The sequence below is a fragment of the Chaetodon auriga genome, chromosome 1 (genome assembly GCF_051107435.1).
Source record: "Chaetodon auriga isolate fChaAug3 chromosome 1, fChaAug3.hap1, whole genome shotgun sequence".
Lineage (NCBI taxonomy): Eukaryota > Metazoa > Chordata > Actinopteri > Chaetodontiformes > Chaetodontidae > Chaetodon > Chaetodon auriga.
This window is the reverse complement of record NC_135074.1, coordinates 3,404,770-3,422,794: the sequence shown is the minus strand read 5'-3', so window position 1 is coordinate 3,422,794 and position 18,025 is coordinate 3,404,770. Positions and strand designations below refer to the sequence as shown.

General features: G+C 40.0%; 1 protein-coding gene across 1 annotated transcript in view; it reads left to right on the top strand.

The window, feature by feature from the left end:
- Window positions 1-17,603, top strand: part of abhd17c (abhydrolase domain containing 17C, depalmitoylase) — a 32,107-nt gene extending 14,504 nt beyond the window's left edge. The window contains exons 2-3 of the mRNA XM_076729423.1: window positions 1,653-1,832; window positions 14,536-17,603. Coding sequence (XP_076585538.1) covers window positions 1,653-1,832; window positions 14,536-14,755 — 400 coding nt within the window. The 3' untranslated portion in view covers window positions 14,756-17,603. The remainder of the gene's footprint in view (window positions 1-1,652; window positions 1,833-14,535) is intronic.
- Window positions 17,604-18,025: the final 422 nt, after the last annotated feature.

Sequence of the window (18,025 nt, the reverse complement as noted above, 5' to 3'; positions counted from 1 at the left end):
TGAAGATTCAACCCGAATTGAGTATAATGTAACATTCAGATCAGATTCCAAACAAGTATACATTAGTAGTGTTTGCTCTCTTACGTAGTTCAGTGGGCAGCCCACCCACTACTTTCTGTGCTAGCTGTGCTCTGTTATTAGGTTCTCCCAAGGTCTGGTTGCTGTATTAGATGATGTGCACCTTCCAAAGTCACCAGTAAATGAGTGTCAACCGCATGGGTCAGTTAGAGAAGAACTGAAAAAATTCTCAATATAATGATCAAATATAAGCCTCTAAAAGTTGGCTACAGTTGTACACAGAATCACAATACAGTGAAAACTGTACACCTCGTGAGTATAATACAAAAATGATAGAACTGATAATATGCATATTGTATTACATATAGCATAGTTGTTGATTACACTAAAATAATTTTTAGGAAAGTATAAAATCATATGGGTGAAAAATTGGGCGATGAAGAAAGAAAGTATATAAGAAAGTGCCACAGTTGTTTGTTTCACCAGGACTGTGTCACTTACAAAAATAATAGTAATGATAATTGTAATTGATTGTAATTGTAATTGATTATTTATTGTGTTAAGTGGGGGGTATTTAGAAAACCAGAGGAAATTTACTGTAGCTCGCATTTGATGATAATAGCTCCATTACCATGGTAAATTATTCTCAGAAATGGCCTTTATGTTGAAAACAAGCATTATAATTTGTGAGAACTGACAAACTGCAGTTTGACAATATGCAGTGTGACAATATTCCACTGAAGATAGTAGATAGCATATAAATTATCCTGTTGACAGCTGTGTTCCTGCTCAGCTCTGAATGGCCCAGAGATCCTAATTAAGACGATTCAAGGTGCAATGTGTAAAATATGGCCATTATTTTAGTTTTAAAACATTCAAGAAATGAAGGAACACTATCAACAGAATGTGAAGAAGTAACAGTTCTGATGGTATGTCAAAGACGTGTATGCATTGTCTGCCAGAGATGTCCACTGAAGTTAGCATGCTAGCCAGCTATCCCTGGCCCGTCCTGTCCCGTCTTCACATAATTTATTTTGTTTTACAGGCTCTTAGATTTTTTCCTTAGCTGTTTCAAACAGAAAAATACAGCTGTACACCATCTGGATTCAAGCTGCTCTCTTTAATCGAAGGTGGGCTTAAACAGGGCTATAAAAAATGACCCACAGAGTCAGCTGAAACTAGAGAAGTTAGAGATCTATGAAAACTGTTAACTTTTTTCCCCCCAAAATTCTGTGTTTTTGTGTTAATTTTTTCTGAATTCTGTGTGTTATGATGAATAAAAAAATCAGCAGTTCAATAAGAAAATCTAAAAAATGTTATCAATGTCCATAAATTTGATGTTACACAATAATGCACTTTTAACAGTTCTTCTGCTGGACAGTGTCCATATACAACCTGAACACAGCGGGTGAGTGGGTCTGATGGAGGCTACTCTCAGGGTTTTAATTTTTTCCAACAGAAAATCTGTCTCTGCACATACGGCTACAAAGTCCTCAACAAACACACAACTTGCATCTGCACATGTGATTGCACTTGTGAGAGTTTTTGGAGTGATGAGCTCTTGCTAATGCACTGCCTCCCTCTCTCTCAGGGGACCTCTTTAACATGACTCTCTGTGTGTGTGTGTTGTACAGGTATGGTGTAACACCTGAGAACATCATCCTTTACGGTCAGAGCATCGGCACTGTGCCTACCATTGACCTGGCTGCTCGTTATGAATGTGCCGCTGTTATCCTGCACTCACCACTCATGTCAGGGCTAAGAGTGGCCTTCCCTGATACACGAAAGACCTACTGCTTTGATGCCTTCCCCAGGTGAGTTATACACACAAACATGCACAAAGCATTCCACAGCAATGGTTACACAGGCAACTAACAACCGTATTTCATTTGCTACTGTTGGCAACGACACGGAAATGCATCCTTTCTCAGTATGAGACCTGACTGACCATGTTACATTTGGCACCTGTTTTAGTCTTAAGTATGTTAGTCCTCTGACAAAAATGTATGTCAATTTTAGTCAAAGTTTTGAGATTTGATTTTGGTTAGAGTCATGATGAAAGCTTAAGCATGTTACAAATTATACCCTTTGCTGTGGCTGTGATAACATGCAGCAACAGACATCAATTTCTCTGTTGTTGGCTGCAAGAGCCAACACAAAAGTCTTTATCTACTCCAACCATCTGAGGAGGTGAAGACTCAGTGGATTACTTGATTGAAATGTCCCCAAAGCGACAACAGGGAAGACCTTCAGCTATATGCGTGTGCCAATTTACTTTAAGGCTTCCACTTTAAGGGCCAATGCAAAGCAGGATTGATACCGACCTCAAACTTAGAACCTCTATGTTTTGCCATTTTTATGTTGCTTTACTGTTGTTTTGCTTGTTAGCCTGTGGAATCTCGACTTAGCACGTTGCGCTAATGTTGCGAGTAGCATCTATTGTAGACTGACACGCTGGAGCAATGTTGGAGTGTTTAATATTGAGGGACAGTCACTCTCTGCTGTTCATGCTAAGCTAGCATTGCCACCTCAGCTTGTGCTGTCCACTGCAGAGCAGCTAATCATTCAGAAGCTGGATTCACTTACTCTCTCAATTAAATACTGTTCATTGTCTGGTTTTAGCTTAATAGGAGCAGCTACAGCATTGTTGTGATTTATTTAGGGAACACATAGAGGAAGATTGTTGACTGTCAATATTAATCCTGTAACTACTCTTTCGTTGTGATAGTAACACATAAGAGAGCCGACTGAAAGTAAACGTTAATCCACAGCACTTGATAAAGTTGCATTAGCTTGCCTTCTCATAAATGTCAGTGTGGGATCTGCATATTTTTCGTGGTTGATTGACTCTTCTTGTCTAATGCTCAGAGGATTGTAGATCAATAGCTGGTAATGTCAAATAACAGAGTTGACCGATGGTGGATTTTTAAAGGCCAATATAATAATGACAGTTGTTGAGAAGGAGAAAGCCGATAGATAATTAATCGGCCGGCATCAATGGGTGATGCACTTTTCTGTGGCATATAACTGGCCAGGATTACTTCTGTTGCCAACCCTGTTAAATTGTTAAATACCACTCGTACAAACCATTAATGCTTGTGCAATTTCCGTGGCAAGAAGGATCCGACCGTGTGCCACTTCATTGAATGCTTCATGAATGGATCCTTGCTTAGCTGGATTACTTGAAAAAGAACACCACAGTAACAATCAAATGATTTCTTTCCACCCTGTCTGCCTATCATGGACAAAGACGTGACAGTGTTGCATTATATGTTTGAGTGATAACTTTTGTGGGCAGAAATAAACTGAAAATGGGTCAGATATGGCATGAATGCCACTTGTAAGCCTCTCCTTCCCCAGTAACACAAAGGCTCAAGCCATATTTTCTAAACCTATTGTCAGAATAATGCATTGAAGGTTTTTTCATGGACAATCACTTTCTATAAAAAATTATCTCTGATGTAGCCTACCTTGAAAAATGTATATTAATATCTCTCACGCATTTATAACTGAAGTGTACTGCCCAAGATGACTTCCTACTAAGGATCGGTATAGAGAGCTGAAGTCCTGATGTCACCTGCGAGCTAACTGCTGTTCAGCTTGCTTTCACTCAATGCAGTTTCATTTTCTTCCTATAAATAAGTGTGTCCCTGGGTTTTCTGTCCATTTTTTGGATGAATTAATTAAATCTATTACACATCTTATTTTTATAATTTGAACATTAAAAAATTATTCATTTTTGATCTTACAAAAAAAACTACAAGCTCCTTATAACTTGGTTCAATTCAATATTCCTTTATTTGTCCCGCGAGGGGAAATTCCAGTTTCTAGCATATCCATCATATCCACTCTAATTTACCATCCTCTGTTCTCATCTCTAGCATGTTTTAGTTAGTACTCGTGGTTTTCTCTGTCCTGCTGTTTTTCCAAAAGTATTTTGACTAGCCATGCTCACTGAACTTGTCCATGGTGGGATTTATTCTGTTGACATGGTAATGTTTGACCCCCAGCGGTTTTAGGGCTTGTGGGAAATGGTGCTTTAAAAGCTAACTAATTGTTCATCTGTGTTTTTGGCACTGTGCACTGTGGGTAGTTGCTGATAAGTCATAGTTGCCATGCATGACTTTAACACTGTGCAGTATGGGACGCTGAATAGTGTTGTTTTGGCGGCCTGTTTTAATTTTAGTCTTAGTCTAGTCTTTGTGTCAAGCTGTCATTTTAGTCTTATTTTAGTCAGAATTATCCATGACTATTTTCGTCTAGTTTTAGTCAATGAAAATTGTATTTTAGTCTCTTTTTACTAATGCAATTCTATTTAACCCAGTCAATATAGTAAGTACCTAGTAGTATATAATGAAAGTGCGTCCAAATGTCATTTCTTCTTTTTCTCCCAAAGATGAACCTCGGCTGGCCGTTCTCTGTGTCAGTTGTCTGTCGTTAATGCTAACCTACCACAGCTGCATCTTCTAAATAATGCCACGAGTGGGGATAGAGAAAGTGACGTCGCCTGCGACTGCGCAGTGCGACCTGATGCAGCCCCTAAAATGAGACACAGAAAACAGAAATACTGCAAAATAATAATAACAACGCGACTAGACGAACAAGACGAAATAACATTATAACATTTCGTCTCGTCTCGTTTTAGTCAAAATGAAGAGACATTTTAGCAGAGTTTTTATTTTGTAAACCACATTTAGTCTTGTTTTTATTCGTCAACGATATTGCATTATGTATTTAATTATAGCATTGACTAGCATTTACGTTGCATCTCGTCTTGTTTTCGTCACGTGATAAAGGTTTGTTGACGACGATATTCAGTCATAATTTTCGTTGACGAAAGCAACAGTAACGCTTAAGCAGCAGACATGCAGCAAGAGGCGGAAAGAAACATGGCTGTACGTGTCAATGCACGACTGCTATCAACAGCATGGAAATACTTTACCAGAGCAGGCATGGATTTGTCTTTTGAACAGTGATTTTCTACATTATGCCAAGTTACATGAAGAGAATTTAAGGTAGGAGAAGGAAAGACTGCTATTCCTGCAAGAAAGCAGTCATGTTGTTCCTGCAGTCAAACTGTATCTCCCGCTCAGTCAAACTTACTGGGAGTTTAGTCCAATCAGATTGCTGCTCATTTGTAAACAGCCCCTCACCGCTAGTTGAGGTGCTATTTCACCTTCCTCCAGGTTGGTCCCGCCTACACTAGTTAACCCTGTACTGTGTGCTGTGATTACTCAACTTCAAGAACTGAAATTTTATTTTTTTAATTTACCTTGCCTTGACATATGGAGTGAATCATACAACATATGTTTGAATAAGATTGTGGTCCAAGGCTAGAGTTCTAGTAATTTGCATTACTATGTGTCAGTGCAATTGTGAATGACTTTTTTTTTACTTGTGGAACTTAACCTGGGCATTTTGACTTCAGCTCTCTATTAACAGCAGTTCTGTTTAACAATACTAGTGACTGCCAATATTATTTTTCATACTTTTTCTGCTACTTATCTATGGTAGCAGGCTTAGCAAGATAGCTTATACATCTTCCTCCCAACATCCTCCTGTTCCACTGGGGGCATCTGGAGGCATTTTCAAGCCAGATGGGACTTGTAATTCCCCCTGTGTGTTTCTGGGTCTGAACCGAAGTCTCCTCCCAGTTGGACATGCCTTGAATATCTCTACAAGGCGGTGTCCAGGAAGTATCCTTGTCAGACACCCAAACTACCACAATTAATTCCTTTTGACATAAAGGAGCAGTGGTTCTCCCCCAAAGCTCTTTCCAGATGTCTGTCTGGGTGTCTGGATGCTCCTCATCCTATTTCTGAGGGTGCCCTGATAAGGCAACTCCTTTCAGTTACTTGTATCTACAGTCACTATTCAGACCCCTCAGGGTTCAAATATACTGTAGATGGACTGGTAAATTAAGATCTATATCAGTGGTTCTCAACCGTTTTTGGAAGAACACCCTCTACTCAATGCCTACAATCTTATTGGTTGAACATATATTTATTATCAAATTCCAACATTAATTAGGCTCCTTCACTGATCTAACTTGAGGAACAATGAGCTTGTGCAACAGAGTACAGAAAGAACACAGTAAATTGGCTTAACTGACATTAATGGTAGCCTACCTGCTAAGCTGACAAAAAAAGGCTTTTTAACATGCACAAACTATTTCTGTGTGTTATTTGTGTCGGGTCAGAGAACTGCGCTTTAGTGCGAGCCCTGTGCTTGGTGGTTTCTCTCAGCTGTGTTGCTCCTAGGGCCCCCCGACGTTCTCTGAACGCCCACTGGGGAGCGATACCGCCCTGTTTAGAAACCCTTATCTATACATTCAGTCAAATGACAAGCAGTCAACATCACAGAATAACCCACAAGACAATAGCACTGATACAGAAACACTGAGCAGAAGCTGAAGCCTCCTGTAGCTGACAAATCACTGTCATCATTATTGCACCTGTGCAAAGAATACAGACCAACACACGATCGTCTTCACATTGATGCTACAGTAGCATGGATCATTTGATAGCTAAGCCTGAAGCTTAGTTCTGCTATTCCCACATTTCTCAATTTTCTATCTTAATTTGCAAGAGGTTATGTTTGCATGCATGAATAATTTCCCCTTTCTTGTTGCAGAGGGGTCTAATGGATTTTGAACAATTTTGTCATTTATTCACATTCTTCCTAAGCCACCATGCTGTGGCTCAACACAGTGGCACAAGTGCACTGCTTTTTCCTTGTTTCAGAATTGTTACTTTATTCATATGCATGTCTGACTTGCATGTAAGTGTGTGAGAATGATTTATTGTGACAGAAAAATGGACTTTTGTGATTTTGTGAGTATTAAGTCAGATAGCTCTTTTAGACAGCACCATGTTCAAAAGGCTTATGGTTTATTTTTTTTTTTATTGATGACTAAAAAGGTCATTTGTAACTTGCAGTTATTGAATTTACAGCCCACATACGAAAAAGTAATGACTTTTAGTATGCAGAGGTTTCAGTGGAACTGCTATTCAATTAAATCCATCTTGCTGCAGGTGGTCTGTCTTATCGCTCCTGCATAGGAGTCAGCAAAGAGAGCATGCTGTTACTGCATATCAAGTGTTGTCAAAGTAGCATATTCTGGTGGATTGATCATTTTAATCGGTTACAACAGTTTAAACATCAGTAAAATTATTGATAATAAAACTGTAGACATCAGGCAACCTAATGTAGCATATTTTAGCAGAGTCATACGCCACTTTCTTTGGAGGAAAGCAGCATTTAGCACACATCTATATGGTTCAGTTGCTCATGGTGCTGTAAATTAGGAAGCATTTGTGTTTTAACACCATGATTTGAGGTGTTTTATACAGCTGGAGAACCCAGAGCGCAACAGATTGCAGTGAACAAAGGATCAGAATTGAATTGGGCCTTATATAGCTAATACGATCCATACAAAATGCCTGCATCAGCAGTCAGCAATACTGATATTGTAATCCCAAGCTAAAAATTCTCAGTGACACATTTTTGGTCTCACTTTTAGGGCCAGGTTTTTGTCAGCTTTGTTTGCATTTCTTTACATTTACTTTTTTTTTTTTTTTTACATTGCAGCCTGTTTTGTGGCAGCCAGCTTCAGAGCTTTTGCTAAATACTGGGAAAACTTCAAAAAGTGTTGTCTTCATTAGTCACTTGGACACAGAAACACGGAAAAATAGTATCCATAATTAGAAAATAAGTGACCGGAGACATTGAAATCTTTTTGGACATGTGGCCTTGCACCAGTTGGAAACTCTGTGCACAACGTCACTTTGATTGACTGAAAGTGTCGTGTTGGTCAAGCTGATAGGAGCGAATAATTCAACAACAGACATGTATATGCTGAAATAATATACAAGTAGTATGTCTCTCTTCGTATTCCAAAGGTTTGAACCTACATGTGTTTGTAAGAGAAACAAATGTCTTTACAGTGTGATCATTTTTGCCACTGTTTGTCCAACAGTGATCTCTCATGTAAACATGTATTTCCAAAAATATAAATTGCCTGTTTTAAAGCTGTTAAACAGTAAAACAGTATATGTAGCATTTCTATAATTACTAATATTTCCATGGTGGCACTGTTTTTAAGAAACAGATGTTATTGGGTAGATAAATGCATTGGTAGTAAATGACATGTGGCAGGTGAAACACACAAGCATCAAACTGGAACACAGCATGTAATATCTTAATAAAACGCTGCGTAACTTTACTGCAATTCAGTGTTGAAATACTGAAGCCTTATCGAGCATAATTATTCATCCTAGCCGTTTGTCAGTGCAGGTCAAGCAATCAAACTGCAAAGTCAAGTCATCAATGGTGAGTGCTTGTGTTTATGTTGTATCTATGTGTAGAGTTACCTTGTGGAAGGAATCTGTAGGAAACCAATTGCAAAGAAGTCAATCATTTGCAAACACTCAACACTTCTGAGCCTCACTGTTTTTCTGACCATGAACTGTTGTGGTGTCCTCACAAACCGCCATCCTGGTTAGACCAAAAACTGGTGCTAAGGTTACGTCAAAGCCAAGGAGTGGCAACTTGATAGTGATGTTGTCAAAGTGCCACCTCAGTAGATTCATAATATAATCGCACAAGGGATTACCGCTTGTGTGACCAAATTATGAACAGTGAGATGATGTTAAAATTTAATGAGTTTGCTGTGTCTCTACAGATTTGTAGTCTGCAGTGTAGCATGGTGAGGAATATTAAACGTAGGTTTCAGAGAAGTGTGATAAGGTTAGACCCACATTTGGACATGCTTGTATGTGTGTATCTGTGTATGATGTAAAGCCGTGTATTCTGAGGGGGCTAAGCAGTTCATTGTTGGTAGGACTATGACTGCAGAGCTAGGGAATAATAATTCAGTTGATGCTCCTGTGCACAAATTTCTGTGAGGTCTCTATTTTCGGTGAGTTTGATTTTGTAAAAGCACTTAAGTAACTGACGCACACATTCTTAGCCACAGCACTCAGTGACCGGTTTGAAATGCATACTTAATCTGCTTGTCAGTTAATCTGGGCAGTATCAGGTGAGGGATGTTTGTCTCTCCCTCTCACACAATTCATTGCATATTTCGGAAAATTGGCTATTTCGACGTACTTGTTCAATGATGATTCAGCTCAGCTAAGAATGAGTTTCAACTTGATACGTTTAATTGTGCATGAATTAGACTTTATGGTGTTGTTGACATAGTTTAACACCTCTAACAGTTTCAACAAAAACGTAACATAACTTTAATGACGGTACAACCCTGATTTCAAAAAAGGTAGGAGACTGTGTAAACATAAAGAAAAACACACTCCTGAGCCCCTGTAGTAATAACACATACACAATCATGTGTTCACAGAATGGTGAGCCTCACTCCATCCTTGCTTGTGAACGACTGATCCTTTTGAGGATGCCCCTTTCATACCCAGTCATGATACTAACACATTCCAAACAGGTGTTTTTGGAGCATTCTACAACTTTCCCAGTCTTTTGTTGCTTCTGTCCTTGTGACTTGTTGCTGGCCTCAAATTCTGAATAATATTTTAGCAAAAAACAATTAAGTCCTGGTCTAACATTAAATATATTGTCTTTGTACTGTTTTACTTACTATAAGTTAAAAAGAATTAGCAAGTTATCAAATTCTGTTTTTCCAAGGAGGCTGTAATGTATTTCCTCCAGGAACTGGACTGGTGCTATTATGTGACCTCTGGGATGTTAATGGTCATGAGATTGGTCAGAGAGAGTGGTATGTTGCTGTGCTAACCAAGGCTCATGATAATTCTTAAATGTAAGCCAGCAAGCCCGTAACCTAGAGCCTCTCCTTGCGGGTTGCATTAGGTTTTAGGCACTCTTCGTGTGGCTGTTCAGTTTAAAAAGTTGCATATACACAGTTTTTGGTTCGAGAAACAAGCTCTGTTTTCTCAGTGTCTTCTGACTCCAAATGTCCTGTCTTTGGCAGTCCTCCTCGTTGCATGTTGTAAATATCTCTCTCCCCCTGGTGGCAGCTAATGAAATCAGAGCCACTACCCCTCCAAGTGTGACGTCAGTATGACCCTGCTTCTCTCAGCCCAACTGAATCATGCTTACTTCTGCAAGACATTACCATAACAATTGACCCTGGGGAAATATTCTGGCTGCCCGTTACAGGAACACCTGGATGGATTACGCAGCACAGCGTGTTTGTGGATAGTTGTTACTTCCCCAGCTCCTCACCTGTTTCTGTGTTGGATAGACCCAGATGGAGGAGCATGGGAGGGGTTCCTACCATGTTTCTTGTCACCCCCGATGACGATCCAAGGCTCCAAAGGAATGGGTGTGGAACAGTCCTGTTCCTTCACCAAGCTTGGTCCATGAGCCTTTCTATTAGGTGAATTTGACAATTGGCAACTTCGCTCTGCGATGACAGAGAGACCAAGCCAAGGAAGGGTGGTGTTATTGCCACAGATTGTTCATCTCTGATAAAGACTGGAGATAAAATTTTACTGCAGGGTTAATTTTTGCAAGCCTGTAGTCAACAGACCAATAATAAGGTGGAAAACACCTGTGATGTGGGAGCAAGATTTACTCTGAATGGTATCCAGAGCCATTAAGATTAAGACAGGGCATTAAAAACTTAAGTTAGCAACAGTCAGCCACACAGTGATGGTGATGACAGTGATAAATCCTACAAAATGGATTGAAAGGAAAATGAATGAAAGAGGACAGACTGCACAATCTCACAAAACACTTTGGGAGGGAGAAAGAAAGAAGAGGAGAGGATGAATCTCCTGGAGGATAAAGATCCTGATCCAAACATGTGGACTGAAGCACTGACAGCCAGGGGAGAGAGAGAGGTCTCAGGACAGCCAATGGTCCACACAGAGAAGAATAAAAAATATGAGTTAAGTTTGGATTTAAAGCCCCCAACGGAGTCAGGCTGATATCAGCAGGAAGGTTATTCCAGTGGAAATGGTCCTGGATGGAGGAGATGCTTTAAGGAGGTCACTGAGGTATGAATGCACTTTTACAATTATATAAGTCATCAAAAACAACCTTAAAATCTGATCTGCCATGGTTAGGGAGCAAATGAAAGGAAGCTAAAATGTGTATAATATGTTCAGATTTAGTTTTAGTTCAGAGTCAAGCTGCAGTATTCTGAAGCGAAGACTTACTACGACCACACAACAGGCCTGAGTTATTGCCCTCAGCTGGTGTTGGTGGTGCCACTTTTTATTTTGCATACTGGAGTTCTTTTTTTAAGGCTTCTTTGTTTGGAATTGTAATTGTGTGTCTGAGGAGGAAGATAAGATGTCTGGTGTCAAAGCCTCCCAGCTGGACCTCTGTAGAAACCAGCAGGACAGCCCACTGTCAGCATATACCAAGAGTTCTCCAATCAAGTGTGATGCTGGGGTTTGGCCCACTTTTTGTTTTCTGTATATCACATCACTTCTTCAGAGTTAGTTGTTTTTTTTTTTTCTTTCTTTCTTTGTCTTCTCCACCTTTAACGCAATTATGTTTGAATTAACACGTCTCACAAGTGATACTTGTGAGATTCTTTTCAACTACTAAGCATTTTACATAATTGCCAATGATTACACCATAAGTTTAGCTCCTCAGCTAAATGCCACCTTCACATGCCTCTGAGGGTTCCATTTTGTGTATGTTCAGATGATGTTAGACAGCCTTATACTGTCATAACCACAATGTAATTAAACAATTTACTTTTGGATTTTGTTTTTTCGAGTGTGAGACTGATTCATGAGACTGGTGTTGACATATAGATAAAAGGGACTTAGGTTACTTATGATGTAGTTGAAAGGAATGCATGTTACATGAGTCTAATTATTTCTCTTGAGAAGGGGGCAAATGCAAAGCTCACTGACAGAAGGTGAAATAAAATTGCCTTCTGACAGTTTTGCTTGTAGTAGTTGTGAAATCAGCTCATAAACGTCCTAGCTAAGCCCAGTCTTTAACTGAACAAACAGCCATTGCAGTAGCTGTTTTCACGCACTGCAGTCTTCTTTGTAGTAAATCCCATTCGTACTGCTTTACGCCTGGTCTCCAGAGGGAGAATTTCCCTACAAAATTGACCATCATAAATTGTTTCTAATATAGTGCCTTTGCTTCTTTGTCCAGAATGATGATAGAGTAACATTAATGAAACACAACACTTGTGAGGCCTTCCTTTTATTGGCAGCTTTTTAATTTGAAAAAACTTTGGGACGTGTTGAGTGTGGGTGACAGTATCTGAGAGTGTTACATGCTTGTTGTTGATGGAATTAGTCTTGTAAAAATGGACATATTACTAAATTTACTATGTGAGCTGTTGTAATCGGCTGAAGGTATTTCCATTACCCTTGATTTTACCCTGTATTTACTAGCAACTGGCCTATCTTTATTTTTTACATGCTGCCCAGCTGTTATTTGAATACCTACTTTAATATGGGAATTTACAGGATATGGTGGTTATGTGATGTAGCACCACCTTATGTGGTGCTCTTCTCCTCTTAAGTTTAATTATACCAAACCTTTTCCACACTTTTGCAGTCATTCCTCCACACATTGCTGCTGTATGTAGTCATGATGCAATAACATCAACATGGCGCAGTATTGTTATCATGATATGGCAAATTTTCATCACGTCAAGATTCCTACCTGTATTTTCATCAGTGAGATGATATGGCACAACCCAATGCCGTAAATATCTTGATGACTGGCCAGAATGCTGTGCTTGGTTGAAGATTGTGAGGAAAAAGAAACAATAATCTATGTCATCACTGTTCAATTGCAAGTGTGTTTTTGCAGTCCAGTTAGACCAACAAAGTGGTGGGTCATCTTGACTGCAGTCAAATCGGTTTAAAGAGCCAGTTTTTCTCAGTTAAACCAATTAAACACATATCATATCAATATTAGGTGATTAGTGAGGTGACTATTTCTGACTCAAAACCAGCTAAAGTGTCATAAGTCAGAAGGCCAAAGCTGTTATTCTAATGTGTCAGATACATATTTATTCAGCATTTCATATTTACTGCTGCTCATGTAACAGGCTGTTGTAGTTACAGGTTGCCACCATTAGTTGGACTGACACCAAAAACTGCAAGGCACTTGCAAATGTTGGCAGCTAAACTTAATATGATTCTCCAAGAGATTCTGCAGGATTTGGATTTTTCGAAGATGTTTTGATTTTGGATTCATTTCATAAAATGCTATCAAACCAACCCTAATAGTTAAATCTGCAAGCCAACTGTTTGCTAGAGTTACAGTGGTAATTCAATCCTGTCACAGGATAGCTAGTAAGACAGCCCTTATTCAGTCTGTATACCCCAGCTGTGAAGGGAACAATAACAGTTTTATTCCATCTGGAATTAAATTAGCTCACAATGATTGCCCTGCATTAATCTTCCACCTATTCTCTTCGGAACAGCAGGGCAGCATGAAGGCTGAGCTGCTACACCTAGTTATGGGTGAGGATGATTAATAAGAAATTTGTATGCATGGCAGGGACTGGAGCTTTGCACAATCATTTATGTACACATTGGTGTTACTGTCTTTGGAATGATACACAATGCATTGTCTCACCAAATTTTTTTTTACACAATTTGAATTTTAGAAAAACATCTCAATAGGAAGGAGGGGACCTCCAGCAAGGACTGACATAAATGCTTCTGTAAAGGCCATCATACGACAGTGAATGATGACAGAGCAGCTTGATAAATAAGATGATTAGATAAAGATTTTTGCTTCTGTTTGTCATGCCTGGAGTTGACATGACTGTTGGCATTTTCACTGATTCATCTGTCCTCGCCACAGAAATGCAGCCACACATTCTCCAGTCTCACTGCTGTTTTCTCAGTCTGTGGTCCCACTGTGATGAGCTCAACGTGATGACAGTGTTCACATAGTGGCTTTGATATGTTGTTATTTTCGACTCGTCTGACAGGATTTGAGGTCTTTCTCAATCTGTGTTCTTGTCTGTACTTGTGTTCTGGTGGACTTTTAAACATCTGTCATCTATCAGTACTGGCCCAATTCAAAGTCTACATTTACAGTGCAAAGACCAGGAAGTGTGCTTGCTTTGCCTGTTTTATCGAGGATGATTTGAGAGCCAACTTGTAAATGAACTTGGGTTGACAAATATGTCAGCATGCCTTTTACATCAACCAGCAGCAATGACAGAAGAAACAATCCCACAGTTGTTGGGAGTTTTCTTCTGCAGCTCTTATTGTGTCATCAAATGAAGTTTTGAGATGTTGACACAACAAACTGAAGGCCCAAAGTCCAGTTTCTGACCATATCACACAGTCTCCATCAGCAGATGGAGGTTGCTCAGATTCTCTAACTTTCCATTCATTTATTTGTTGGTAGAGATCTGTAAATGAAGACGAATAGAGGCTGTGATGGTCTATGAAGTTCAATTTAGTTTTATTGGAAATATGCAATGTATTTAGGATAACAGGTATATCTGTTGTTTTGAAATGTAACATAGTTGACGACAACAATCGTATTGTTAATCTCTTTCTGTCTCTTTCCACTCCATAGTATTGACAAGGTGTCCAAGGTGACGTCTCCAGTGCTGGTGATCCATGGAACAGAGGACGAGGTGATCGACTTCTCCCACGGCTTGGCCATGTACGAGCGCTGCCCTCGTGCTGTGGAGCCCCTGTGGGTGGAGGGAGCCGGCCACAACGACATTGAACTGTACGCTCAGTACCTGGAGAGACTCAAGCAGTTCATCTCCTTCGAGCTCCCCACCTCCTGAGGGGAGCTCATCGCTTAGACCAGGGTTCATCTCAACACAATCAAGAAGCCTCCTCCTTATCATCTCCCAACTTTCTCTCTTAGCATAGAGGCAGGGCTGGAGTAAGCTCATCACACTGTTCTCGCCCTGTCCTTGGAGCCATTCCAGGGTGGGAATGTGTAGTGGACTGGAAGAGGAGGTGGTTTTAGATTGTTGAGGTGCAGCCGAGGGTGAGGCCGCTATCAGCCAGGCGTGAAGCTTAGGCTTAACATGTCCTGTCCTCAAATGTGGACACAGTTTGCCAATGAACCCGGGACTATACGGTGTTTGCACTTGCTGCTCAGTTTGGATTCATTTCCCACTCCAGCTCTCAGCCTCTTTCCTTTCCTCTTCTCATTCTGTCTCCTGCACCTTGTCTGTGTCACTGTCTCCCACTGTGAACTCCAGTCTGTAACGTTTCCTCCTTTTCTCCTGTTTTCCCACAATCCTTTGTTTTCTTTTCACTGAGAGTCTTTGCAATGTTCAAGCTTGATTTTTGTATTCTTTTATACCAGATGAAGAAGTATCAATTTTGCACCTCAAGATGCAACTGAAGTTTTTGTTGTTTTTACTTTTGCTGTATTTTTAAGTTACCATTCAGGGTTGATTAAACACTTGCACTTTTAGTGTGCAGATATTTTCAGGTAATGATTTTTTCTGTCTTTGGATATGTATATGTTGATTGCTTTTATTGCCATTCCATGTTTTTCTTAATGGCAGGTGGAAGTTTTTGTTCAGTGGGTGTTGTGTGCTTAAAAACTGTTACTCTGAGTGCACCCCTGCACATCTGGACTCTGTAGCTGTGATCTTTGTTGTCCTGATGCATGCTACTCTCTCATACAGGGAACCTATAACACCAAATTTCATTTAGTAGTCTAGCAATGTACCATATGCCTTGCTGTGGCAAACATTCAATTCTGGGAGAAAATTGCTCAAGTCCTCGAATACTTTGGAAATACTTTGGTAAATTCAGTATACTTCAATAAAATGCCATCATTCAGAATTGGTTTATTTGTCTGTTTAAATGATGCACACTCAAAGGTGGCTGTAAAGAGCAGCAGAAAACTGAAGTGTTTCCTGAAATATAGTGTGAAAGGTGGATCATCTATATGCAGAGTTAAATGCTGAATTGACCAGAGGCCTGAATGATTTCTGAAATGGCTCAACAGGTCATTCAGGAAACTGATTTCATCCCTCTGTGTTGCAGAATGTGCACACGTCTTGGCATCCCAGCACCTGGTGGTTTTCATTGTTGAAAAACTGATATTGCTCGATAATCATTTTGCAGATGCATCAAAGTTGTCACTTATTGCATCTGTAAATTGTGTCACACCAGGTGCATTCCTTTGTCACTCAGCAATGCAGCAGTGAGTATCCCAGATATTGGAGAACACAGAAGCTTACCTCTGTGGAAGAGAGAGCAGCAGGTATCGGGCCTATGCTTTTGGTTTGCTGGAGATCATGTTGTAAGACTTGACAGCTATTTGACACAAGCACACTCGACAAAGTACTGTAAACTCAAGCCAGGGAACGTGGTGCTGGGTTTACCTGCGGACAGAAGACACTGAACCTTTGAACTCTGCTCCATTTCAAGGTGTTCAAGTCGAACATGCTGTTGATGGGTTTGTGTGTGCTTAATTTATCATTTCACACTACAAATAAAGCCTTATGTTCTTAGACATTTCACCCAGTCCTGTCGACTACAGCAGGGCTCTTGTGGTCTTCAGGGGGACTGATAACTGCTGCTATTCATCAGAGGAATCAATCAGTCAATCACTGTGAAAGCCAGACAGTTTGGGGAACACTGAAATGACAGCAAGGTACCACAACCAAATTCCCCTCGACCGCTGTCATCCCCTGTTGTCAGCCATGTGTTCCTGCTTGCAGTCGGAGAGGAATGAGCCAGGGATGTCCTCTTTTACCAACACTGTTGTCTGCTGAGCTCTGTGATAGTCTGCTCCTATCCCAGCTCGAACTCCAAAGACCTCTGAAAGAACCCTGAAGGAGAAACGGAATGTTGTGGAAGTAAGCAACGCATGCAGATCACCTCTTCTAGTTGTGGACATTTCAACTTGTATCAACTGTATTTGAATTATTAGTTCTTATCCGACAGCAAATGAAGAAAAAGAAATCAAGTACGACACTAAACGATGAAGCTCAACACTAAATATCGAAGTTAATCACATTGGGGGGGGGGGGGGGGGGGGAGTATAACACTGTTAGATTGAAGGATGTGCTGAAAATGTTTTCAGAGGAAGAATCTGAAGGATATTTGCATAGCAACTTGTGACGATCATTTAATTGATCTGTGTATTGCTGTGAAGTGGTTTGTCAGTTGGGTATTAGTGTTTTCTTATATCTAATGTCGGGCCAATGCTTTTGGATAACAAGCCCTGGATCATCACTAGTATATTTCCTCTAGCTCCTCTTTTTAAAGGAAATGAAGATCCTGCTTTAGTCCTGATTATTGTTTTGATACTGACATTTTTACGAGGTTTTCCAGTCTAAATGTTGATAGATTTACACTGTCTCTGAAGCTGGTTTGTACGATAATCCTCTGTGATAGTATACTTCAGTATCTTCTCTATACATATTAGCCCTTACACAGGGCAGTCTAGTCTCATTGATTTTAACACTGGAATCACAATATGCAAATGAAAGGAAGATGAAGCTTGTAGAATCCAGTTTTGGTAATAGTGTGTAAAACAGATGAAAAAAGCCTTAAACATGCCGTAAAACAGATTGTCATATACATGTGGTGGTTGTTGCAAGAAAGCAGCACAATGGATGTTTTAATGCTTATAATGTAATAAAGGATGCATGGAAGTGTGTGTGTGGACTTATTTTTTCTCTGTTTGAGAGGTCAGAGACCTGTGTTATAACATTTACATCACTTCTTTACAGCCAGTTCACCCTAATCAATGTTTTGACTATTGGGATAGCTACATACCACCAGTGGTGGATGTTGTTTGAATTTTGTTTAAATCAGCTGACGATCGTTTCAGGACCAGTACCAGACAATTATCACTCACTAAGTGCAGAAGATCCAGAATCTGTCTGGACATTTGATGTCAGCTTACAATGTAAAATAAGCGCTGTACAGTACCAACATATTTTGGTGCGTATGGCCGTCGCCCCCCACCTGAAAAAAGCTTTGATATGCAGCCCTGACTGACCCCTCGTACCCCATACAAACCTACCTCGCATTTGCTATAATAATTCTGTGAGATCATTGGTTGTGCTTTGAGATGG